Consider the following 25,738-nt stretch of genomic DNA (forward strand, 5'->3'; position numbering starts at 1 on the left):
CATTTGCTGCTTTGACAATTATATGGAATGCAGATAATGAATTGAATGCAACAATCAACCATATTTAAGCTATAGAATAAAAATACTTTTATTAGACCAAACTAAAAGAATCCAGAATGCTAGCTGAACAGAACATCTCCTTTTCATTGTTTGTAAAGCTTACAAGAACAAACATTCCTTAACTGCAGTCTCACAATATGCAGTAAATTACTGCCCTATAATCCGTAACAGAGAAGCCCTGTGGCTAGCACCAAGTTCTTAAAAGAAGTACTGATGAGGCTTATGCAATCAAATCCTTACTCTGGAACAAATTAATGCTTCATTTCTATTGAATATATTCAAAAAACCCCAACTTTTCTAAAGTAGCAGTTTTGCATTAAGAAAACAATAAACCAACCCCCCTGCAGTACTGATAGTGCCTGTTTGAGTTATTCAAGTGTGCAGAATAACAAAAGCTTTGCTCCAAATGAAAGTGAAGAGGTGGAGTAAAAATCTCCACCCTCAAAGCCCAACACACAGCATTATCTAACACTGTGTACTGTACACAGTTATTGTACTGAAGAAAAGTCAGGGCTTGAAGGTCTACCATGATCTTGCTGGTCTCCACCTCACTTTAGACTCAGCAGAACAAAGGTTGTACCTGCTTAGGACTGTTTTATTGACTATTATCAGTATGTATACACAACCCAGGAGCTCAGTATGTAAAGCTGAAGTGTCAATTTTATTCAGCTCAGGACATCAAATGGGAGTCATGCTGCCGGCAGATTTTGCTTTCCATACCACTATTTTAAGAATCTCTTATCTTTTATAAAGCTGTTAATACATTATTGTTTGATTACATTGTCCCGTTCTATACTTGCACTTGCCTTTTTTCTCTACCAGGAATACCAGGAATAATACAAATTGTAGTTCAACAGCAGAGTCAGATTAAGGGCCTAGACCTTTAGTTGGTAGCTCAACACTCCACCTGAGTTACAAGAACTGACCAGTTCTTTGTATTAGCACCGATAGCATAGTCATGCAAGAGCAGATTTGCTATTAGCATTAAAATGAAAGCACTGAGGGGTGAAATACAGCTTTATAGCACGCCAGAAGGAGTATTTTAAACTAGAATAACAATGTTTAAGGAGGCCTGAAGTGATGCATGTGCATGGTGAATAAAAAAAGGTAGTAAGACAAGACCTCAAAAGATAAAGTACCCAAAGTAAAAGCTGCTGAACAACAAGACAATAGAAAGATGAATCCCTCAGCCCTGGCTTTTAACTTTGCAAGACACATCTATTTATTAACATACATAGCTAGGTTCCCCTATTGCCATATTCTCCAGAAGAAAGGATGCAACTGAACTGCTGTTTTTCCAGAGGGCTGATCCAATGCTTCCCTCCTTTCATTCCAGAGACTTTCAGGAGCTTAGCTGCTCAGAAACAGCATATTCAGAGCATCCTAAATGGAGATTAAACTACTTCCAAAATCCTATCCAAAGCAGAATAGTTTATACTTTGTTTTCTGACCAATGATCAAAGCTGCCACTACCACAGCTCAGACTGGTTATTTCGCATACATCTTTTTTGTACTTAAGCTTCTGGGGAATAACATTGAGTTATTTTTGTGCAGTATCTTACTTGAAACTGCTACCAGATGAGTGAAAGCCCTGATTTGAATAATAACTCTTACGCTTGCAAATGTAAATCAGTACTTCAAGTCTGCTGCAAGTGTTCATGAAGCAATCACAGTTTCACAATTTCTTTCAGCTGTACTCCCCAGATAAGCTGATGCATCAAACTTCATGTAGGATTTCTAGATATATTAGTCACAATTGCTCAAAATCCTTACCCCCTCTTTATCCCTTTTGCAGCAATTTATTTTCATTCAGAATAATTTAGGTAGGATAAACTGTTTAAAAATGGCCTTTGAGACTGAATAAAGGAAAAGAGGAAAGAATGCTGAAAAAGTATTCTGAATTTCTTGTTTTTCAGCTATGTATAGACCAACAAGACAATCCAGCTGACAAACTGCTTTTCTCCTGATGATCTACACATTGCTTCCTATTAACGCTTACCTGAGAACATGAGGAGATATCTTTAAAATTCTTTTCAAGCACAACAGATTTGGTGTCTGGACTGATGAGGTTAACTTCAAACCTTCCAACCTAGGGAGGAGGGGACAAAAATAAAGTCTAGTTTATCACTGCCTTGGAGGCACAACACTAACAGCAGCAAAAATGTCACAAATCTAACCATTTCTTGTTTACATAAGAGTACCTTTGGCACAACAGCTTACTTAGCAGGAATGAGGGTGCTATAATTCATCCTATGTTGAGTAAGAATATTTCAGCAAGACCAGCTGAATAGGAAAAAGACTTGGAAAGAAGACAGCTTCCCTGTCCCTCTCTTTTCTTTTGGAGTTAGTTTGGTCCAAAGATCACATGTTTGACAGACAATACTAAAACCTTTACTAAACAATGCAGCTAAAGTAAAAGCTGTAATAAAAAACAGAATTTGAAGATTTTTTTTAACTATACCATAGATCAGCTGAGAAACTATCTTGATCTTTTGGTTTTGTAGCAATTCTGGATGAGAAAGAGTAGTTTCTGCAGTAAGCTATCTTTCAGCTTTCCCAAACTGTTTCTCAAGCGTATGGAACTTGTTCCACAGATTTCAGGGAGTTTCTCAGCTAAATCCTTTTCATTACTAGTGATATCTGTGGCTTTCGAAAGGGCAATGCATTCTCACTTCAGTTAGCATCTTTCCAAAAGAATAAAAGGCAAGAATGATCATTAAAGCAAATGAGAAGACAAAACCCAGGCATTTAGCCCCATTATTTTAAGGTCCAAAGCTCTTTTCTTTTATGGGTCACCTCCTTCAAGTGTCCTTTTGTTTTCTCAATAGAAGCTCTGATGATGTCAAATGTACTTCAGGCAAGAGAAGAAATAACCATGAGGTCTGAAGGAAGAAACCTTCTGTGCATAGACATTCAGTACTCATGTGAAAAAGACAAGCTGAACATTACCATAAAGGGGCTGCCTCAAACATAAGGCTGTGAAAGCCTTATGTGAAGTTGTGAGCTTCTTTCTAATGTGACAAAAGAAAAAGGGTTTGTCTGCATGGAAGTCTTTATCAATTCTCTTTCTGAAAGTATACTCACTTTTTTCACATATGTCTTAGATCTCACCAGTACAGACAAACCAGAACTGCATATAAAATAATTATTTCACTAGAAACTCTGCTCCTGTAAATAATTACTCCATACGTAATTATTTTTTTCTTAAAGTTTACCTGAGATCATGAGTTGAGGTGACTTTCTTAAGAAAGTGGAGCTACTTGTGTTCCAAGCATTTATGTAGATCCATAAATATTTATGACTAATCATGAAACCATATTGAAGCCCTATTACTTATCTCACAAAACTTGTCTCAGTTTCAAACTGCATGGGGAAGGATAAAGTGCAAAACCAACATGAAATTGCGCATCCTAGTACACACCTGGAACAGCATTGTCCTGTTCTTCTCAGAATCGGAAGGCTGAACATGACTGGGTGCACTTGCATGCCTCCTGCGTGGCTGTGTTTTCAAGTTTGTGTCATGAACCCTTCTTTGCATAACTGCAGTGACACTGCTGCACCGGGAGCGAAATTCTTGCTGCTCATCAAAGCCAGAGTCCTCTAAGATTCGCTCTGGAAAGGAGCCACGAGTGCTGGCCAGGTTGGCCAAGCTGGTCTGGCTGCCGACTGTAAACATCGCAGCATGCCCTCCAGTGTTATTTGGGCTGTCCAGCTCCTCAAATGGGCTACCCAATGGAGAAGCTGGAGCATTTCCTTCACACAGGGGTAAGTCCAAACTTGACTCATTATTTCGCTGCTCGTTTAATAGTTTCAGGCGCTGGCGCTCATGAAGGCTGAATTTCTCAATGCAATCATCAATTAGTGAGGAGGGAGCTTTCTTGTGAGCCACTGTCACCTTTCCACAGTATAAGACCTCAAATTTTTGAGAGTCATAGAAGGCATCTTCACTATCCTTACTTGGTTTGGCATCTTCTTTCAGTGCTGCTTTGGAGACTTGTCTTATGCTGCTGATGACATCAGGAACCTGAAGGACAGTACGAAAAGTCTGGTTAGCAGCCACAAATCAGATAGCACAGGCAGTGATACATCAAAAGTTTCTTAGTGTAAATATTCACACAAGTTATTTCTTCAGTCAGCTACCATTAGTTTCTTGGCTGAAAATATAAAAATAGTAAATTCTAAATTCTGTATAGAAAATTTATGCAATGGAAACAAAGCAAATGATTTTTTAATTCTTTACTAGAACCTGTTTCAGAATATAGAGTTTTAAATTACCAGAAGGTCTACTGATAAATGTTCGCAACTTTTTGTTTGTTTCTTTGTTTAACTGAGACTGCCTTCTCTTTTCTGTAGCCCTCTTGCCACATTAGCATCTCTTCCTGACATATTTTGCACAGAGCCATCACTATTTCTTTGGTTTTCTTTTGCAGAGCCAGATACTCCATTCTTAGCTGTGGGAACAGTTCTGTGAAAGAGATCAGCAATCCCACCAGTTTCAATTCACAATTCTGGAATACAGGCAGCAAGCATATGGAATATATACCAAAGGACCATGTACAATTGCATTAGTTTCATTTATTATCTACTACTAAAACCTCACCCCATCTACCCTATGACCTAGCTCACTTTAAGGTCACACTTCCTTACTGTCTTGGTCATCATGCAGCGCAGCAGCACACCCAAATCTCTGTTCTACTCCATAATTCTTACCTACAGATTCCTATTATACCCTGTAAGGTCAAACTGCACACCTCCAGTAGAAACTCATGATTTCAGCCCTGTCATTTAAGGCTATGTGGTTCTTCCCCCATTTTATCCCCATCACCTTGGGAAGGTCTACCTTCAGTATTAGCATACTTAATATGTGAGCTCCTTTTTCATTTTGCCTGCACTAAACAACATATATTGCCTTCCTTTACCAACTTTATTGGCTGCAGATCAGAGTAATTCCAGCTGCTCTTTTGACAGTACCTACCTCTGTTTAACCAAACCCCTTTCTCACCAGGTTTCATCTTCTCTGGAAGGATCATGAATGACATCACATTACATGCATTGGTGAAGTTATTAGTGACAATAAGATCCAGAGAGAATAATTATCTGATGTTTTTCGCAAGAGAAACTCAACACTCACTGAATCCAATTCAATCAATCAACAACTTTAGTATTCCATACAGCTTCCCACCATATCTGTATTTGATAATTTGTTTCAAAGTATTTTTCTATTAAGAAAAGATAAACTCCACACTTCAGTAAATAATCCATGATCCCTACAGTATCTCTTTCTTTCAGTCACATGATACCAGCTGAAACTTGCTAATGAGGCAGTAATCTCATATACCAATACTTCTGCAAGTCATAGTGGAAAATTACCTCATCTTAATCCCCATCTCTCGTTACACCCTCCTCATCCACTGGGCATTCAGCTCAAATCTGCTTATAGTACATTTATTGCAAAATGAAGCTCAATTACCCTAAGATCTACTGATCGTTCGGCTTTCATCCCTATAGATGTCATCATCAGCTCAGTTTTCAGCAAGGCTAAAAGTTAGTCTTGATAGGACACAGATAGCAGAGTGTATTTAATCTTCACTCATTCTCGCTACCAGGTTGCCCTACGAACACCTGTGGTGTGCTTCCTCCCAGCCATTCCAGCTCAGCTGGACATGGATAATTCTCACTTTATAATGTTGGTTCATATCCCAAGATGCAGCTCTTTTCCCAGTGATCAGTCCTCTTAGTCTTTCTATGGTCTGTGCTAACGAAGCTCTAGACTTTAAACTCCTTAGCTCTCTATCTTTGCAAAATTCACAAGCTAGCTGTGTTTTAACTGAGATTTCCCTTGTTAGATCCTGCTACAGAACAATCCACTTACATTTCTATTTGAAGTACAGTGACATACAAAAATTCTATTTATAATGCATGAATTCTACGTGTAATCAATTAGAATAAACAATGTCAGCTGTTAAATTTGGATTTTTTAAAAAGTGTACTATCACTTCCCTGCCAATAACTGGGTTCTGCCACTCACATCTAAGATAAAATACTAGAGAAGGAAATCTTAAATCTTTTCAATAATACCCAATAGCCTCCTAACACATCCTATTCCCCTGCCAGCAGATCTCCAAACAGACTAGAGAAAAGACACTATCAAGTATACCACAACAGGATTCCCCACCCATCCCCTCCTCTGTCACAGATCTCCCCCACAAACATACACACAGTTTTAAGTAACTGCAACTCCATAAAAAAACTTCACAGCCCACCATCCTGCTGTTTATCACTTGATTTTATTTCCATCTTTTCCAGATTGTGCATGCTTTTCAGACACTACTATTTGAGCCACAATTACTATTTCACAATCCCTATGCAGCTTTTGCTTCTACCTCCCACATAAACCACTACAGTATTTTCACTTCAGCACAGAAGGATCCTAACATAAGAGCAGAGGTTTCAGCTCATACTGCCCAACCAATCCTTATATTCCATGTTTTGTTTAGGTTGCCTCTTTTACAGGCTATATTTTTTTTTTACACCCTCACCAGTATTCATTTTTTCCTATTGTTCTATCTATCCACAGAAACAAAATGATAAATCAAGGTGAAAAATTGAGAACCATTTAATCTCTGTAGTTATGAATACTTTTCTTATATACACATGGAGAAGAAAACAATGTAATACAGGGATATCAAAATGGATAAGTAACATCAGTCAGTTCAGAACCAGTTCCAGATGCTTGTTAGTTGTTTCATGGATCCTCTAGATAATATGGTGTGTAAAAATAGCTTCAAGTATAAGATGCAAGACCGATACTAACATTGCTTGGCAATTAGTCATACACAAGGATCTATTGGTCTCTGGTGTACAGGAATATCTGTATATCAACGATGGTGTGCCCAATGATTGACAATGTGTCAGCTTGTACTGTTAGACCTCACCATCTTTATCCATAACTGGGATCAACTGGAGTCTCAACAAGAGTCTGAACTATATTTTCCTGACATGCAAGATACAGGCAAAGTTATGCAATTCTCAAGCACAGCAACCACCCCAATGTGGTTTTCCACATTTCTTTGGCATATATCCTCGTTTTCAAGAAGCCCCAGTCACAAAAGTTTCATCATCAAAGTTGTGTAACTTTTTTTGGATTTGGATATTAGTTTATTACCTGTTAATGTTGAAAGTGTGGGGCAAAGTAAGACCAGACAGTAAGCAGAATGGAAATTTAAAATACTGAATGGACAGGATGAAGTTGCCTAATCAGTTTTAGAAAACATTTAGTAATATTAAGAAGACAGACTCCTGAAACATTCAAAATTTATTAAAGTGTTTTCACATTAACACAGCACACAATGCTTTCTCTAATACAGCAGTGACCTTATGCATGCTGAACTCTGTCAGGTATTAATAAATTGATACCAAACATAATGTGAGAGCTTCAGGTGAGCTTTCTTCCTCTTCAGGATGTCAAGAACTGTACATGCCTGTCAGGAGGCAACAGTGACACATGAACTTTTAGATCCTTAAACAGAACTTATAGGAATTCCTAAATCTCTGAATAAAGCCAAGACAACACAGAAGAGCAGCTTGGGTTCAACTCCCAGACAAGCCCTGCTTTTAATGTGCTTGGTGACAGCCAGCATGGCTTTACTAGGGGAAAATCCTGCCTGACCAATTTGGTGGCCTTCTATGACGGGGCTACAAAAGTGATGGAAAGGGGTGGAGCAGTTGACGTCATCTACCTGAACTTGTGCAAAGCGTTCAACACTGTCCCACATGACATCCTTGTCTCTAAATTGGAGTGTCATCAATTTGATAGGTGGACCAGTCAGTGGGTAAAGAACTGGCTGGATGGTCGCACTCAAAGAGTTGTGGTCAACGGCTCAATGTCCAGCTGGAGACCAGTAACGAGTGGTGTCCCTCAGGGATCAGTGTTGGGACCGGTCTTGTTTAATATCTTTGTCGCTGACATGGACAATGGGATTGAGTGCGCCCTCAGCAAGTCTGCCGATGACACCAAGCTGCGTGGTTCTGTTGATATGCTAGAGGGAAGGAATGCCATCCAGGGGGACCTTGACACACTTGTGAGGTGGGCTGATGTCAACCTGATGAAGTTTAACCATGACAAGTGCAAGGTCCTACACCTGGGTCGGAGCAATCCCAGGCACAGCTACAGGTTGGGCAAAAAGGTAATTCATGGTAATCCTGTGGAGAAGGACTTGGGGGTGTTGGTCAATGAGAAAATGAACACGAGCCAGCTTCAGTGTGCACTCACAGCCCAGAAAGCTAATTATATCCTGGGCTGCATCTAAAGGAGCGTAACCAGCAGGTCAAAGGAGGTGATCCTGCCCCTCTACTCTGCTCTCCTGAGACCTCACCTGGAGTATTGTGTTCAGTTCTGGTGTCCTCAACATAAAAAGGACATGGTACTGTTAGAACAAGTGCAGAGGAGGGCCACGAGGATGATCAGGGGACTGGAGCACCTCCCATATGAAGACAGGCTGAGAAAGTTGGGGCTGTTCAGCCTGGAGAAGAGAAGGCTGCGTGGAGACCTCATAGCAGCCTTCCAGTATCTGAAGGGGGCCTACAAGGATGCTGGTGAGGGACTATTCATTAGGGACTGTACTGACAGGACAAGGGGTAACAGGTTGAAACTTAAACAGCAGAGGTTTAGATTGGATATAAGGAAGAAATTCTTTACTGTTAGGGTGGTGAGGTACTGGAATGGGTTGCCCAGGGAGGTTGTGAATGCTCCATCCCTGGCAGTGTTCAAGACCAGGTTGGATGAAGCCTTGGGTGATATGGTTTTAGTGTGAGGTGTCCAGGCCCTTGGCAGGGGGGTTGGAACTACATGATCTTAAGGTCCTTTCCAACCCTAACTATTCTATGATTCTATGATTCTATGGCCTGTACCAAACCTCCCACAAATGCAAAAGACAAGGGTAGACAGTGGGCACTGTAAGGACAAGACCATATGTGTGATACTGCTGTTTCTCCTCAGTGTGAGGAACACTCCAAAACTTGGGGGAAACAAAACTGGGGGAGGAACAAATCACCCAAAACAAACCCCAAAACCCCAACTCCCTTTTAACTCCACATACCCCCCCCCCCGAAACCACACTAACAAAACCAACCAACCAATACTGTGAATTAAGTGGCAAGTAAGAAGAGCTCCACCATATTAATGAGGCACTACTTCATTCAAGGGAAACATGATCAATCTAATAAGTCTAATTAAAGGAAAAAAAAAAAACAAAAGAAACAATAAACCCAAACCAACCCTTGGGAATCCAAATTAAGTTTATGCTCATATTTGAGCAGCCTAAGATTGTATGAATCATTCTTCACCCAATTAAATCTCATTCAATAAGTGGTGATTCAATAAGTAAAGTGAGCTGTACTCAAACCAGAAAAGACAGCACTGATCAGGTTCTGCACTACCTACAGTAAGACACAGCTCTGAATATACAATGTCAGATGTAAATTATGACAGGCGTTATTCTGTCACAATCTCCATTTTCACAAACAGCAGACATTTGATAAGCTGAAACTAATGACAGCATCAATATTAGCAAATTAGTCCCCCCCCATCTATTCCATTTTCACACTCCCTTTGCCCTCCTCCTCCAAGATCTTGGCTACAGACCTAGATACAAACCTACTGCTCTGTATCATCCACTTGGCCAGCTTGTATAAAATAAGGCTGCAGCACTCAGCCCTGGCTAAAAGACAGATATATTAATAACCTAGATCTGCTAATTCCAGCTCTGCAGTTCACAGGCTCCATCCAGTACTGTCCTTTTATGACTGGACCTAGAACAGGGTCAATACGTAATGGAGAGCAAACACCTTCCTCGTCCATAAATAGTACACTATCCAAAGTGCATGTGAATAGTACTGCCAAGAACTATTCTACTACACACCAAGAAACTTCACTGTGTTCAAACACAGAAATGTATTCTGACACTGGAATCATCAGTTTAACTGATGCAGCTAATCCAAGCTCTTTCATCTGACTTGACTAAAACCAAAGCAAGGACTGAAACCAAGGAAAGGACTAGAGAAAAATAAGTAACACCAAATGAAAACTTTCTTCTCAGGTTTTCTCATATCATGCAACAAATTTTTCATTATAATTCATTCCACCTTTATCAACCCCACTTTAAACCCAAAAAAAAACACCAAAAGAACTTCAGCTGTGAGGTTTTTATTGCCATATCCTGAAGTTCCAAAACAGAGAGGATATCAAGTCTACTAAATCTTGTGTGCTGTAGCATAACACCAGAACAGTTTGTCACAGCTCTAGAGCAGGCAGAGTATCTCCATGGTGATACTCCATGATTTCTTTAATAGAAGTGACAGAAGCTGAAGTATTAAAAAAAAACCCAAAACTTTCCTTTGAATTTACAACAGCCTCCAGTGAACAAAGGTGGAGCTCCCCTTTTTGCTGGAAGGATAACATTCAAATTCTCCTGTGGTAATTACCAAGCACTGCTTTCAAATTTAACCCAGACTTAGGACTTGCGGCAAAGAACAAAATTCACTTGTAGTATATCATTATTTCCACAGCTGGACAGAATTTTACTATGCAGGGAAGCTGCAGCTCTTGTTAGTTGGTTTCTAGCTTCCACATGGAAAATTTCAGTCTGGAATTTATTAACAAAGCAAAGTCCCTCTTCATACTATAAGGCTTATAAACATTAGCACGATTGGGAAGAACTAACCTAACAAACATGCCTGACAAATCTGGCTATTTAATGGCAGCAGCTCTAGCAAGGCCATTATTTTCAAAGCAAGTAAGAAGCTCAGCCCCTCTTACTCATTCACCACGCAAGGTGCAGTGTCAGACTCCTTCCACCACAGAGAGACGTGAGATGAATGAACTCCACATGCACATTAGCAGCAGTCAGTACCTTCTCATGTGAGCTCCAGTTCAGAAGCATAGGCATGTCCAAGCAAAACAGTCACCGAACTTCAGTGTCATGAACATGAGGACTCAGAAACAGATTCCTGGGATAAGTGAGTGCAGAAAGATCCCCTTTGCACAAAGGGCTGGTGGTGGAGTAGCATTTCCTCAGGCTTGGCTCGTGATATCACAGCAACCGTTATACTTCAGGAGCCAAGTATTTCCTGACTTCAGGCTGGAAGCTCCCGTGCTGCCTTGGGTTTGAATAACGAGACCCACGCATGATCCAGCTATGGATACTTAAAAACAAACAACGGAGGAACAGGATGCTGTCCAGAAATCAACTCCCTGCTCCTTGCTGAATGCCGGAAGAATCTGACATCTATCAGTTAGAAACCAGCCCAATGTGAGACAAAATTAGGAACAATTGGACATAACTCCTTTCATTTGGTATTCAGCTGTATATCCATGAGACAGCTTAGATATTAACAGCCACAGCAGTGACACACAACAGAGACAAAATAAGTCACATATCACATCCTGTTACATATCAGGCACTCGACACCAAGGCAAATTTCTTATCTTACACAAAAACACACTCAAATGCCAGCCAAAGCAAGATACCAGTAACTGCTCTCAACCAGAAAAGAAGGGTGGGAGAGGGAAAAAATTGTTTTCTTTTAACTGCTATAAACATTTTTACTGCCATCCAGCTAGTGCAGTACTGATCATCCAAACCTTTCATATTTCTAAATCTACAGCAGTCTGCTGCTTTGCACACTGGTGACAGTGCTCCACTCAACAGTTTTCATCATTAAAAATGCATCTTTCCAATAAAGAGATGAAAGACCAGCCCACAGTTATACAATTTATGCAGTCACACAAGCAATTTGTTAACTGTTTATGTTGGAGATATTTACAAACTGGAACATAAGAATTTGTCTCCATCAGGTGACTTAGTGCTGCAGGAATACTGACCACCTTCAGTTTTACAGAAATCAGGAGGATTTGTAGCCAAGAGAAATGCTGTCACAAAGGGAAAAGAATAGCAACCGAACTGCTAAGCATTTTTACAACCCACCTGCACTTAGTGTACTTCTAAAAATACAGGTTAGAAAACGCAAAGTCCGGTTCACAGCAGGCAGTAATAAGCACCTGCCATCAACTTCATTATGCTGCTAGTCTGGGCTAACACAACACAAGCTCAGTAGCAGGAAAGCTGGAACAAAGGAACTGGCAAAGACAGACCCAGTGAAAGCAGCTTTTAGATCTTCAAGCTGACTGTCACCCCTGGCAGCTAGCACTTTCACTTTTCTGCTGTTCTCTACAGGTTCCTAAGTGCAGCCAAAGCTTACAGCAATAGAAAACACATGAGAAACAAGCAAAAAAAAAACATTAAAGAACTGCATATAGTGAAGTTTTGCTTTCAGGAGAGAGTCTTCCTCTTATTTGCCTGGCCTGTATTTTTTACCAGGTGATTGGTCAGGATCCAACTAGGTTTGGTTCTAAAGAACTACTACAGAGCAATGAACTTTACTCTGACATTCAGCCTCATGCTGTGTATCAGGGAGATCACATACTCCTGCTGAAGGTAAAGCTGAAGACTACCACTAAACCAGCCTAAAGAGAGAGAGATTTTTAGATAAGTAAGCTAAAATAAAATTAATTCTCAAAATAATTCTTACTTAAGACCAACCCAGGAATTACTTGAGCTGTTTAGTTTTGACACAGTCAATAAGCACAAAAAGTCTACCACAGCCACACAGTGTACGCTTAGAAAAGCTATCACATGACCCAATTTCTGCTGCAAACTTGCAGGTCACCTGACACATCCTGTGTGATACACACGTATATAAGATACTGCTCTGCCAAATATCCAAATTTAAATAAGCAGTATAATGATAGAAGGTGGATCAAGTTACTTAGCAGGAAAGAATGTGTAAGTTACAAGATTGCTCAGATGCCTGAGTGACAACAGATGCCTTTTTTATACTTGCATACAAGCACTCTACAATGGTATATCAAAGAACCTTAGTAATGGTAGTGACAGCACAGCCCAACAGGATCATCACTTTCCTGTAAGGAAAGATCTTACATTCATTATTTCACTCCTCAGTTTAGGCTAGTCAGGCTGATGCTTTTACACCTTTCAGACACAGCTCACACTCACTCTGCTTGAATACTCTGCAACCCACAGAATTCTCAGTACAAAGCTCTCATGATGATCTGCATGTTCTCTGAATACATAGAATATTAAGTCTCAGTTCACTTACTAGTTATATACTTTGAGCATATGCAAGTACTCTCAAGTTTGTTTCCAAGTTTGGGACATAGTTCCCAGTGAAAGATTCAGCAGAGTACAGCTTTCTTGTAACATCAGCTCATCTTAAACCTTCCAACTGCTTTAACCAAAGTTTCTCCAAACTATGAGAGCAGAAATTCAGATATTAGGTAGGAATTTTATCCTGAAAAAAAAATGCATTTTTATCTATATTTGACACTTCATTTTCTAGTAAGAGGTTTATTAAAGATGACATTTTTAAGAACTCCATCATTATTTAACACATACCCTATTTTTAAAAGTGCTTGCCTGAGAAGATAAGGCTGTCACGCAGACAGTCGCAAACAATTAATACATTCTCTGCATTCATTTCCTTTTGGGTAAAAAAAGCATCAGTTGGAGAACTCATTGAAGTATTTTGCCCATTTATGGGCACTATCCACTTCTCAAACTCAGATCAGAAGATAGTTCATTTTAGCAGATTTAAAGTGCAAGTGCTAAGACTGAAATGAGTGCTCCGTGCACCATGTTTAAGAAAGTGACAGTCTTTCAGTCAGTAGTTTTAGACAGAAGCTCTCGATATTTTCATTTAAAAAGATGAACTACCATGTTGATTCACAATGAAATGAACACACCTTGAAAAGTCTGTTTTTTTTTCCCTAGTCAAGATACTGAGTTTGACTCCTGCATGGCAGACCACTGTAACTCCTAGAGTGATTATCAGCCCAAATTTGATTGAAGATCGTATGCATCCTTTTCCAATGGATGCCACCACTTTTATAATTATTCATTACAATACCAACCTTCTTCTGTTGCTGAAAGACAAAATGTAAGTGGTTACTAATTCAGTGCTCAGTCTGGGACAAGGGGAAAATTACCAGCTGTTGAGTCTAAGAGACCTAGCAGGTATCTATATATTTGGTCCAGAAAAAGTCAGGCACTGCAATAACTTCTAGACCACTGAAGAAGGCTAGAAGTTCCTCAGTGACGTGAAACTAAGGAGTTAGGTCTTCTCCTATTTGATGTTTTCCCAGAAACACTAGACTGCAGTATTGGGAAATTTCTGACTACGAACTTTCCTTAAACAAGGCTCTGCTTACAGAAAAGTGGACCCCAGAAAGAAAAGCAGCAGCTGACAATCCAACAGAGACACACAAAAACTTACTATTGAGTTCAAGACTTCTTTTCTCAAAGGGGCATTCACTAAATACTGTGACAGATAAATGCACATAATTTTTCAGACAGTGTGTGTGGAGTAGCGAAAATATAAATGGATTGCAACCTAATAGCCTTCAATCAGCTTTTCCACCCCTGCCAAGTAATGCTCATTAGGTTTCTTGTACTATGGCAATGCACACCTGTACAAGTTCCAGCTTGTCTGGTAATCTTGCAGTTCACAAAAGCAACTGCATTATCTTGTGACAGTATCAAACGCCTAAGCAACCAGTAGTACAATTAACTTCTCCCAGATAACAACCAGCAAACAACCCTAGCATAAACACAGCGGTAAAGGATTTCAAAGCCAGATGCTGAACTGATCCGGATGTTGAATTCCAACGGCTTTGAAAACAGGTGCCAGGCAGAGCAGGGAGATTCCACCTAATTAGACTTTCTCCAGTCCTGAACCACCACTTTGCCTGGGAGACAGAGGAGTAATGAATAACGTGCCTGAAGGCAGAGCTTCCACCACAGAACACCAAGAGCTATTTTTGCTGGAAGTCACAACAGTGTAATCTTGGCAATCAGTAACTGTTAAAACTACTAAGATTTCATCAGCTGCCTATGGTAGCTGTGAAAAGAATAAAATACAGTTAGATTGTTATGGTGTTCAAAAGTAAAGCCATACAGACACAGCTGAATGGGTAAGATTTCAGGTTTAATAGCTGGAAGTAATTAAGTGCATAGCTGGTTTACTTTTTCACACAGAGGAAGTCCAAAGAGCTAGAGTTACTGTTAATAATATTAAAAAAAAAACAACAGTGGTGGCTTCTGTGAGAAACAACTGGAAGTTTCCCCTGTGTCCAACAGAGCTAATGCCAGCCTGCTCCAAGCTGGATGCACCGTGGGCCTGAGCCCATCAGTGACAGTGGTAGCACCTCCCTGACAACATATTTGGGAAGAGGGGGAAAAACTACTGCTCAACCACAGCTGGGAGAGAGGAGTGAGAATATGGGAGAGAAACAGCTCTGCACACACCAAGGTCAGTGAAGGAGGGGAGGAGGTGCTCCAGGAGCTGGAGCAGATTCCCCTGTAGCTCATGGTGCAGCCCATGGTGAGGCAGGCTGTGCCCCTGCAGGCCATGGAGGTCCCTAGTGGAGCAGGTATCCACCTGCAGGCTGGGAGGACCTCATGCCAGAGCAGAGGGATGTCCAAAGGAAGCTGTGACTCCATGGGAAGCCCACACTAGCAGGCTCCTGGCAGGACCTGTGGCCCTGTGGAGGGAGGAGCTCACACTGGAGCAGGTTTGCTGGCAAAACCCCACAGTGGACCCAGGCAGCCTGATCCTGAAGGACTGCACCCAGTGGAACAGACCTCTTCCCGAATAACTATGGCCCTGGGAAGGACTCACATTGGGGAAGTCTGCGCAGAACTGTCCCCCATAGGAGGGACCCCACACTGGAGCAGGGCAAGAGAATTGAAGAGTCCTCCCCCTGAGGAAGAACCAGTGGCAGAGACAGTGTGTGATAAACTGACTGCAACCCCTCTTCCCCATCTCCCTGTGCTGCTGGAAGGGAGGAGGGAGACACCGGGAGTGAAGTTAAGCCCAGGAGCAGGGAGAAGGTGTTTTTAAGTTTTGGGCTTATTTCTCATTATCCTACTCTGGTTTGGTTGGTAATAAATTGCATTATTATTTTCCCCAAATTAAGTGTGTTTTGCATATGATGGTAACTGGTGAGTGATCTCCCATATCTCAATCCATAAGCCTTCCATTATACTTTCTCTCCCCTGTCCAGCTGAGGACGAGAGTGACAGAGCTACTCTGGTGGGCATCTGGAGCCCAGCCAGGGTCAACCAGCACACTAGTACTGTTAGCACATTTTAATTGGGTACCTATATGTTAATGTACATTCCCTGCACATAGAGGACTGTGGAAGCAGAGCCCCAATGTCTAGGGTTTGCCAAAAGTATACTCAGCTATAACAAGGCAATCTCTGTCATGTGGCCTGGAAACCAAACTCCCATTTCTGGATTGATGGGAGGAAGGATGGGAAGGGAAGAATGGTTTTGCCACCAACCCAACATTATTTAACTGACACATTTAAATAAGATATCTTGAAGGACTATATAAATCCGATTCACTTCAGATTACCACAGGAATTTCTTAAATCATTTCAGCTAGGATCTTACTTGTTATGGTTGGCTGCAGTCAAAGCAAGGTACAGCTTCAATTAAAATTTCAGAAATAAGTATGCAAGTTCTTCTTTCATAGAAGACAGCAGTTTTCTCTGGACAGATGAACGTACAACTCGTTTTATCCATCATTTCATCCTTCTACAGCTGAAGCTAGATTTTACTTAAAATAGCTCAGCTTATGACATACTTCTCTCTGCAACTGAAAGCCAGTCTGCTGACGAGAGTTAGCAGTGAACATGTAACTATTAACGGAAATCGGAAAACAAGCTCCCCTGAGGACTGAACTTAATTCCTCTCATCCATCAACTCTCCCTCCCCTACGGGAACTTAGCCTATCTGGGAATTATCTACATTAGAAATTCATTCTTCTTCATGTCTGGATGTCCTGTTTTCACTGAAATCAAGGCTGAAACTCATTTTGCAAAGCCAGCAAGGCTTTTGGAACAGTTCCATACATTTCTATATAGTAGACACTGGTCCGCTTCAGGGAGGAACAACAGAAATCTCAGCTTCAAGGGTTATCCCAAACATGACAGAAATATACAACACTAGTTAGATTTATTATTCTCTTGGGAGTTTTTAAACACTTGTCATAGTCCCACTTTCTGTAGTTTGTTTGCTGATGACATCTCAGGGATCTGAAGCTAGCATAAGATACAAGTGATTTTGCTCTCAGAAAAAAAATGAATACCTTCTATAAATTAGTAACTTCAAAACAGAATTATGATACAATGAAGCAGGTGTAACATTCTTAGTTTATCAAGAGAATTTTATTAGAACCACAGAATTTCAATAATATGGACAGTTAGCTAGAAGCAAAACCTGAAAAACACGTAACTCATTTGAGAAGCCCAATTAAATTCATAGACCAAGAGGGAGTTTAGTTCACAGGGATTTACATGAACGGAAATTAGTAGAACTGAATATATTAATATCTCCATATTTTTAGTTAAACAGAAGCCAAGTGGACCAAAATAATCTCTTTTTCTGCTTGGAGTTCTGTTTATTGTTTTTTAGAGGGAGGAGCGGACACTAAAAGAAGGATACAATGCACTGGAGCAAACAATGACAAAAGGTAGCAGAAAAACATAAGACCAGACATGTTTGCTCCCAGATCCAATACTTGGTATGTAAATTTCAAAGTGGCACATGAGAGCAGCTTTGTGCAGGGTTTCATCCTGCCTAGCTGAGGCTGCTCTGCACAGACACTTAAATCTACATCCCTTCAAGAGTCTTTTACATCCTGTTTGCCTCCATGGGAACACTGGGATTGAATAGGCCAAAACTGGATATTCATCTTAATATCACACTAAAAGTACTGTACTGCTGAAAAGTCTATGAGGTGATGTAAAAGAAGCTTCTACTGACTCTACTGCAATAAGACAGCTAACCTGTGTTTCATGCTGTGCAGAGTGAAGATTTTCATTTTTTTGAATTTGATCTATGATCTTAGTTTTTCTAATATGTTTCCCTTTCCCAAGAAGTACAAGAGTATGCTAAGGTGCTTATGCTTATCACAATCCTTGTTCAGCCTGTTTGATTGCTTCAAAGATGCAACACATCTAAATACTAGTCTTGAACTTCAGCAATTTAGAACTGTTCAGCAGCATGTAACATTTGAGAAGCTATACTGCTTTCCATTACTAGTAGCTTCATGATGATAGTTAGCCTGTTTTATTTAGATGATGCCTGCTCTGAGGCTGATCACAGTGGACAGGGATTCTAAAGGACACAAAGTAGAGTTGCTGCAAGGAAATTGTAAGGCTTAATAGCACTATTTATATGGACAGTAAAATATGCTACCAAGGGAAGAGATGAATGAGCAAACAACGCTGGCTACTAAAAGCACACTCACATTTGCTGTCAACCCTAAGACTCCCAAGTATCTATCAAAACTACAGTGGACAAAACTGTGTTTCTTACCGCATAATAATATTGAGGATTACAAAGCCCCAGATTTACAAGAACAGTCACCCAAGTGATGACAAGAGGACAGATTAAACTCCTGCCAGAAGCAGATCTCCCTAACACAGTTGGTCCTTAAAAGGGTGCCTATTAAGGGTTCCTAGCTTGGGAAGGAAAAGATGCACCTGGGAAATGAGATGCTGAAGAGCTTCCCCACTACCTCTCCCCAGTACTTTCCTCAAGATATCACACCAAAAATGGTTACTCCAAATTATATATCATTATAGCTGCATACAAATATGATTGTGGACATGGTTATGTTTCCACAACGCTTGGTTGGATGCTCACATCTGCAGAAGGTAAGAACATACTTCCACACACTCATTTACAAAAATTGTTTAGTTTTTCCAGTGCTTTCCCAGTCTTCATGAGCATATTTCCTCAAATACAGACTTAGAACTGTGGCTATGAGACTACCGAGCAGCTGCTGCTCAAAAACCAGCTAAAATGGACTTTCAGAGTTATTAGGTCACTAGATAATTTAAAATATAAAATCAACTGAACAGGGGAGGGAGCTGCTCTTTATAATACAACAGGTCCCTTGATCACATTAAGAACAAAGGTATATTTATGTAATTTCAACGCTTATCTGAACACCACCCTGTGCTATCTAACAAAACACACACTGTGCTTTCATGATCAAACACCCCATGCTAAGACAACCTTACCTTTCCACCAGGATATGAACACGTGTCCTGAGCCCTATTATAAGGGCCACAGGAACAGGCAATTCCAGGTTTTTGTACTCAGCTTGGATTTAACTGGCAGCTGCTTGGTAAAGCATCTGCGCACCCACAAGTCTGAAAGGGTGCCAGCTGAGGAGCCAAGTGGTTTTAGACTGCTGCTGCTTGCATAGCATATTAATACAAAATTAATCATTGCATATTAATTTGTATTAATATCCTTGCATAACATATCAATACAAATTAGGTACTGTGTTTGAGTCCAGCATTTACTCTAATAGCCTAGATGACAATGGAGTTAAAAACAACATGACGATGGAAGAGACAGCCCAATTAAAAAAAAGGGATCCAATTGTCTCAGGTTGGTTTGTTAGCGTGTGTGGAGGGTTTTTCCCTTTTCTCAATGAAAACTGCAGAATGAGTGCACACCATTCATACAGGAGGATGAAATGCTGTGAATGGAGTAAAGCTGAGTTTTGGAAAAATGGGGTGGTTATGGGGAAAGCTTTATTTTTTTGTCCCTTTCCATCCTACTTTCACCTCCAGTTGAGATAGGGGGGCGGGAGTGTGAGGTGAGTGGCTCATGGCCATCTCGCTGCTGGCCAAAGTTAACCTAGTTACACAGTTAAAAACCACAGATACTTATGATTTTCATTACTATCCACATGCTGCTAAATAAACATTTTGCCTTCAAACATAGCCTGTTTTTAACCTGGATTTCTTAGACTGTTACACAGCATAGCATGGATGACCAATGCAGTAAGAGTCACTGAGCTTAAAAGCCAGTACAGGCCCTCCCATGTGCCTTTGCTACTGGTGGCCAAGCAACAGACACATGGAGGTGCAGACTTCAAATATTAATGCAGAAAATCAACACTTGCCAAGCACTAATGCTAGCTCCACTTCTGCTGCATAGAGTCTCAGTTCCAGGCCTGAAGTTGCATACCACCGCTTTATTTTTGTTCTAGCTTCAGATTGTTTCATTCTAGCCTTTACATTTTTACATCAACAGCCACATTCAGTAGCTGAGCATCTTGGCTAAGAGCTTCCTAGCTCTTTAGACAGCCAGAAACCATGAAGCAACCATGGACTTTTGTTCCAAATGAGGTCCTGAAGTCATAGAGGAAAGGGCCAAGAAACACCCACATGCAGAGCTGCAGTAAATAAACCTTGCAACATGCACAGTGGGCTTTAGAGTGCTTGACAACAGTACGGAAGTGCGGCTAGGAGGCCACAGTGCTGATCCTCATTCCTATTTTGCTGTATTTGCAGGGTTTAGTGACAGCCTTTTTCAAGACCTTTTGGTTTTAAAAGCAGAAGCTAGTAAAGTATTCCTCATTTTATTCTGCAGAAAAAAAAAGAATTTGTTTGCTACAGTGTTTGTTATATTTACAAGTGCAATTTAATTTCTTTGGCAGATCTCTCAAGTAAGTTTGCCAGTAGAAGGTTAAGGTTACAATATTGAATTGTAACTGCTTGGGAGAAAAAGAACTTCCTTTTCTGAGACACTCAAGAAAGGGATGAAAAACTGAGATCTCTGCTCTTTCCAGCAATAAATTCTCCCCTGCCCCAGCAGTGTTTCCTCCTTATTGTAAAGATACAGGCTTTAATCTCTCCTTTCAAGGTGACATGCAGAAGAGTCCAGATAGAGTGATCAACCCTTTCTAGTCATTACGTCCCTATTAAGTGACAGAGGGTCTTTCTCTCAAATCCACCTGCACAATCAAAGCCTACTTAGGTTTGATCTGATATATGCAGTAAGATTTCTGTAAAGTAATTGCAAAGACTATGCAGTAGAAAAAACCCACCTGTGTTAAAGCTTTGTCTGTATCAGAATGTTTGAACAACAGAAGTTCAGCTACCAGGTAAAAAAGATCTTTTTGTTTGTTTGTTTGTTTGTTTTTTTCCTGAGAGAAAAGGTGGTGGGTTTGTTTTCTACTTTTCTTTGGTTACTTTTTCTCACATAACCCATAGCAGCTGAGGTAGCCTATTTGTTCCTTTAAAGGATTACATCTTCTCCTTCTTGGTCCTTGTGTCTTACACATTTGACTAGGAAGCTAGAGAGTAAACATTCTTCGTTTTACTTACTAGCAGCAGAGGGAAGGAGCGAACAAAACCAGGTTTGCTGAAAAGCTGGACTCTCCTATTAGGTTATGATTTAAAAAAAAAACAAACAAAAGATTGCTATAATGTGACAGTGCAAGTATTTTTGGAGGGATTTTATACTCTTAAATTTAAAAGCTTCTCTACTTCCACCTGACTTAAAAAACAGAAAGCCAAGTTTTCATTAAACCTTTATTATGTCTTATAGCCTATAATGAGTAAGTTAAAACTGCACGTTCGTCCCCCCCCCTTTTCCTCCAGAGAGAAGGGGAAACTTTTTTCCCAAAACTTGAAGCAAATAACAAAGTCCATCCCAAGAGAAAGATGACAGAAAGCTCACTTGTGTCACTCATACATTCAGCTTCATGCTGACGCTTCCTAAAGCAGCCAGGTTCTAGCGAACCTACAGTAGTTCACACAAGGTGAACCAGCAGCGTCCACTCAGTATCTCTGTCAGTCTTCCTTAAGTTGCTCATAGTAGCATCATTTTCCTACACATTAAAGGAACACAATATGAATTGTAAGACACCACCAAATTTCAGCAACAGGGAAAAGCCACCATCAGACACTTTAGTTTTTTTAAATACAGTACTGAGTCTTTATGCATCAAGCAATTGAAAACACTGCAACTATTCAACTTGAAGGTGAACTTGGAGAGATAAGATCAGGTAAGATACACAGGTGCTTTACAGTGAATTCTGCCTGGAAACACAAGCACTGGCAAGCAGAATTAAATATTTGGTGAAAAATCACATACAAGTAATTTAAAGCTCCAATTTTCTTAAATTAGACTCAACTTATGTCCATGTTTACTTTTAGGCATCAAGTTCTGTTTCTTTGTACTTCAAAAAATGAGATTTCAGATACTTCAATCCCCAGTAAAGTTGATTTTTATTACATAGCACATAAGTAGCATGAAGAACTCAACCTGATCTATGGTGGCTGACAAACAACAGACAGAACATCAGCCCATTTATATATGCTACCACTTTATGGAACAGCCTCATAAATAGAGAACAGAATGGCATGAAAGCCTGCTCATCTCATCTTGCAAAAAGCCAAGACAAATCCTTTCTCCAATGCTTTTGCAAAGCCAAAATAAATTCTCCACAGCTCCTGCCTAGTAACAGGTTCTTGAGGAACTTAAATGAAAAAAAAAGCTGTCAGGAAGGAGGTTATTTGCCTAAATATGGTTCTTCAGTCCAACTCAAGAGGGCTTGGAAGAGATGCAGCTCTTCTCAAAAGCTTGTTCTGAGGATTCAGAAACCAGGCAACACAGTAGGCTGCATCTGCCCAGCTTAACTTTTGCAGAAAGCATAGACAACTTTATGATTCACAGTAGTGTTTCTACTGCTTGCATTCTGGTAAACAAGTACTTGTACAACAACCTCGACTTGATACCTTTATTTTTCATACACCCTTAGGTTCCAATTAAACTCTAGCCAGGGAGCAAGGCTGATTTCTGTTTACAAAGCATTCTCATTTATCATTTCATAGAATGAAACTATTAAGATAACAATGCAATGTAATAGGACCTAATAATGTCAATTTTTTTTCCCTTTTGCATAAAATTAGTGCTGGGAAACAGAACTTGGACTGAAATTCCATATTGCCTGACTTACTTTTGATCTTAGATAAGACTGTCACAAAGGTGTTTGTCTTACTAACAGTAGTATCTGAGGTATTTTTCTGAGACAACCAGGAATATACAAGGGGTTATGTCCCATCCTTAGAGTCACAAGAAACAGATGGATAATACCAAGAAATTACATTCACAAGCACAAACAGGGAGAACATATATTCAGTGGCCTTCTTTTGCTAGAAGCTACTCAATAAGCAGCACTTAAATGTCATTCCTCTCTTCAGGTATTTGATACTCTCAGGGGAAAATAGAGCTCCCCAGTTCCTAGACAGCAAAAGAAGAGAATGTTTGGAAGGAAACTCCTACTTATTTTGAAAAGAGATAGAAAAATCTTATTGGGATCTCCATGGCTTATTTGTAGGTGTCCCATTTGCCTTTGTAAGGGATCATAGTGTGCTGGCAGGCTTCTCACAATGGCAGAGTTGCAAACCAGGCCACGGGACTGGAAGGAATAATCACAAGCTCCTGTGTGAAACCCCAAGGACCAGGCACCCTGTAAGCCTCATTTCCTGGCTAAAAAAAAAAACCTTTTCTGAAACTGCATCATCAGTTCCTTCTTGACTACCCCATTCATGTAAGTATCTAGGGTCCAAGCCTTCCACCGAATCTGATCACTGTCTTGCCACCTTAAGAGTGACCTATATTGGGGAAGGGTGAGGGAGGAGAGGAGAAATGAAAGTAAGCAAGTGGCTGTGCAGCGCACCCGCACAGAGAACTGTCAAGCATGTGCTAAAGGCATCTGTTCTGCTTAGTTGGCCAATACACACATAAGTGTGTGCGCAGCAAACATCAGCTGCAGCTGGCATAACACACTGTACCTTGCCCAGCAACTAGCTGAGAACATAGGATAAGCTGGAAAATTAGAAGACTGTTTAGAAAAGAAAACTTGGTAAGTCACTTTCTCTGAAAGAAATTCTTACTGCACATCTTATTTGTGTGTTTTCCCTTCCCTCTTATTTCTGCTTCATCTCACCAGACGATTTCAAATAAATTTCCCAGGAAATGCTGAAGGTCTAGCAGAATCTTTTGAGTTATCCAGCAGATTACAATACAACATTCTTATCTGTTTTAAACAGAAGGAAGTGGATCAAAACGCAAAAGTCTGTAGCTCATGAAATGGCAGAATTGTTTGTTCTGCAGCAATCTGGACTCTTCCCATTACTGAATGAGAAGCTGTATTACCGTTTTACATGAATATTAACACAGTGTTTGTCATTTCAGGCACAGCAAAGATCACTTTGCTTCACAAGTACAATACCTCCTTCCTGCCCCTTCACAGCCACACACACATTGCAGTATTTAATTGGTTAGTCATAGCTCTCTAGGGCATTAAGCCAAATGATTCACACAAAGACTTCATTATCCATTATCACCAATGCTATACCAAATCAGTGTGTTTAAGCTTGACCTGTTGATATCTGCACTTTGCTGCATGTCATTCAACACCATCTGCTATTTAAGAATACCAAAATCACTGGACTTCACAAAAGCAACAAGATGGAGCTATATCCCCAGCAGGACAGCAGCAAGCCTCAAACATCTCGGTTAGCTTGTCTCGTAGTGCATGTTCACAGCTTCAATGTAAAGACTTTACATTCACCAAGTATGTCAGAGCTACCCCTCACCTCCTTCCACAGTATTTTCAAGGGTGTTATACTACCAAGCTGGAGTATCTGTTCTGTGTCTTCAAGGACTGAAATGATTAACTGGTTTAATTCAGTGAGTGTTACACAACCCACCCTCATGCACAGAAACAATTCTTAAACCTTGGCAGAGACAGCAAGGATTTTGCTATCCTGCAAGACAATGCAACAGCCACTTAAGCTACAACCAAGTTCAACATTAAAAAAATTAGTAAAGCTGACTTTCTGGCATACTAGTTTTCAACAACAAAGATGAACTCCAAATAGCACATAAGAATCTGATGCAGAATTACTGTGTTTGGCTAGTTAGGGATCTTCACATCCTAGATAGCTATGTAATAGTTAAATACTTTGGGTCCTATTCTGATCATTTTTGACAAAATGAGCTAAAGCAATTCATGCATACTGCATACACTATTTCTGTAACTGTCAATCAAAACACAACTCACCCATGCTTTAGACAAGACTTTATTATGAGTAAACAAACTGGATTAATAATTTAGTGGGTGGTAAATAAAAGATGGAAAGGAATTTTATTACTACACATAAATAAGGTACAGTTACCATTTGATGCAAGAGATGGAACTTCAACCTGTAGTCGAATCCCATCCTATCCTGTCCCATTCCAGAGAGCTTTCAGTTTCCCTCCCTGATATCAGCCTGATGGAAGAATTCGAATTCCCACAGCAGACAGCTGAAATAATTAGGATTGCAGAGTGCCCATCTCACCGACATATGGTCAGGCACTAGCACTCTAGACTCCAGACTTTATTCACTACACTTCACCAACTATAATGGCAGTTTGAACATCTTTGTTAAGCCCACATGTAGCGTCTATGGGTAAACTCAAGACCACGCAACAGCAACAGAGTGAGAATCACACAGCTCAATTTTTTATTATCTCTCCATACACCAACCCAAGAGTTATTCTCTAAGTATCCCAAACTAGGTAGTAGTCCCTTTAAAGATGAGTAAATACAGCTTATCTTCTTCAGTTCAGTTCAGTTGCCTTCTATTTTCTAGATTATTTAAATACTGAACAAGAACAAGAACCTCAGTCTGGCTTCCACGTAAGTCATTCAAAAGATGAATTCTTAATGAGCA

At 40.2% G+C, this 25,738-nt stretch overlaps 1 protein-coding gene across 4 annotated transcripts in view; it reads right to left on the reverse strand.

The window, feature by feature from the left end:
• TBC1D4 (TBC1 domain family member 4) overlaps positions 1 to 25,738 on the reverse strand; it is a 102,729-nt gene that overhangs the window by 39,522 nt on the left and 37,469 nt on the right. For all 4 annotated transcript variants that reach the window (XM_031048088.2, XM_031048086.2, XM_031048089.2 and 1 more), the window contains exons 2-3: positions 3,482 to 4,084; positions 2,060 to 2,149 (exon numbers count right to left, since the gene is read on the reverse strand). In XM_031048088.2, coding sequence (XP_030903948.2) covers positions 2,060 to 2,149; positions 3,482 to 4,084 — 693 coding nt within the window. The remainder of the gene's footprint in view (positions 1 to 2,059; positions 2,150 to 3,481; positions 4,085 to 25,738) is intronic.

The sequence above is a fragment of the Melopsittacus undulatus genome, chromosome 2 (genome assembly GCF_012275295.1).
Source record: "Melopsittacus undulatus isolate bMelUnd1 chromosome 2, bMelUnd1.mat.Z, whole genome shotgun sequence".
Classification (NCBI taxonomy): domain Eukaryota; kingdom Metazoa; phylum Chordata; class Aves; order Psittaciformes; family Psittaculidae; genus Melopsittacus; species Melopsittacus undulatus.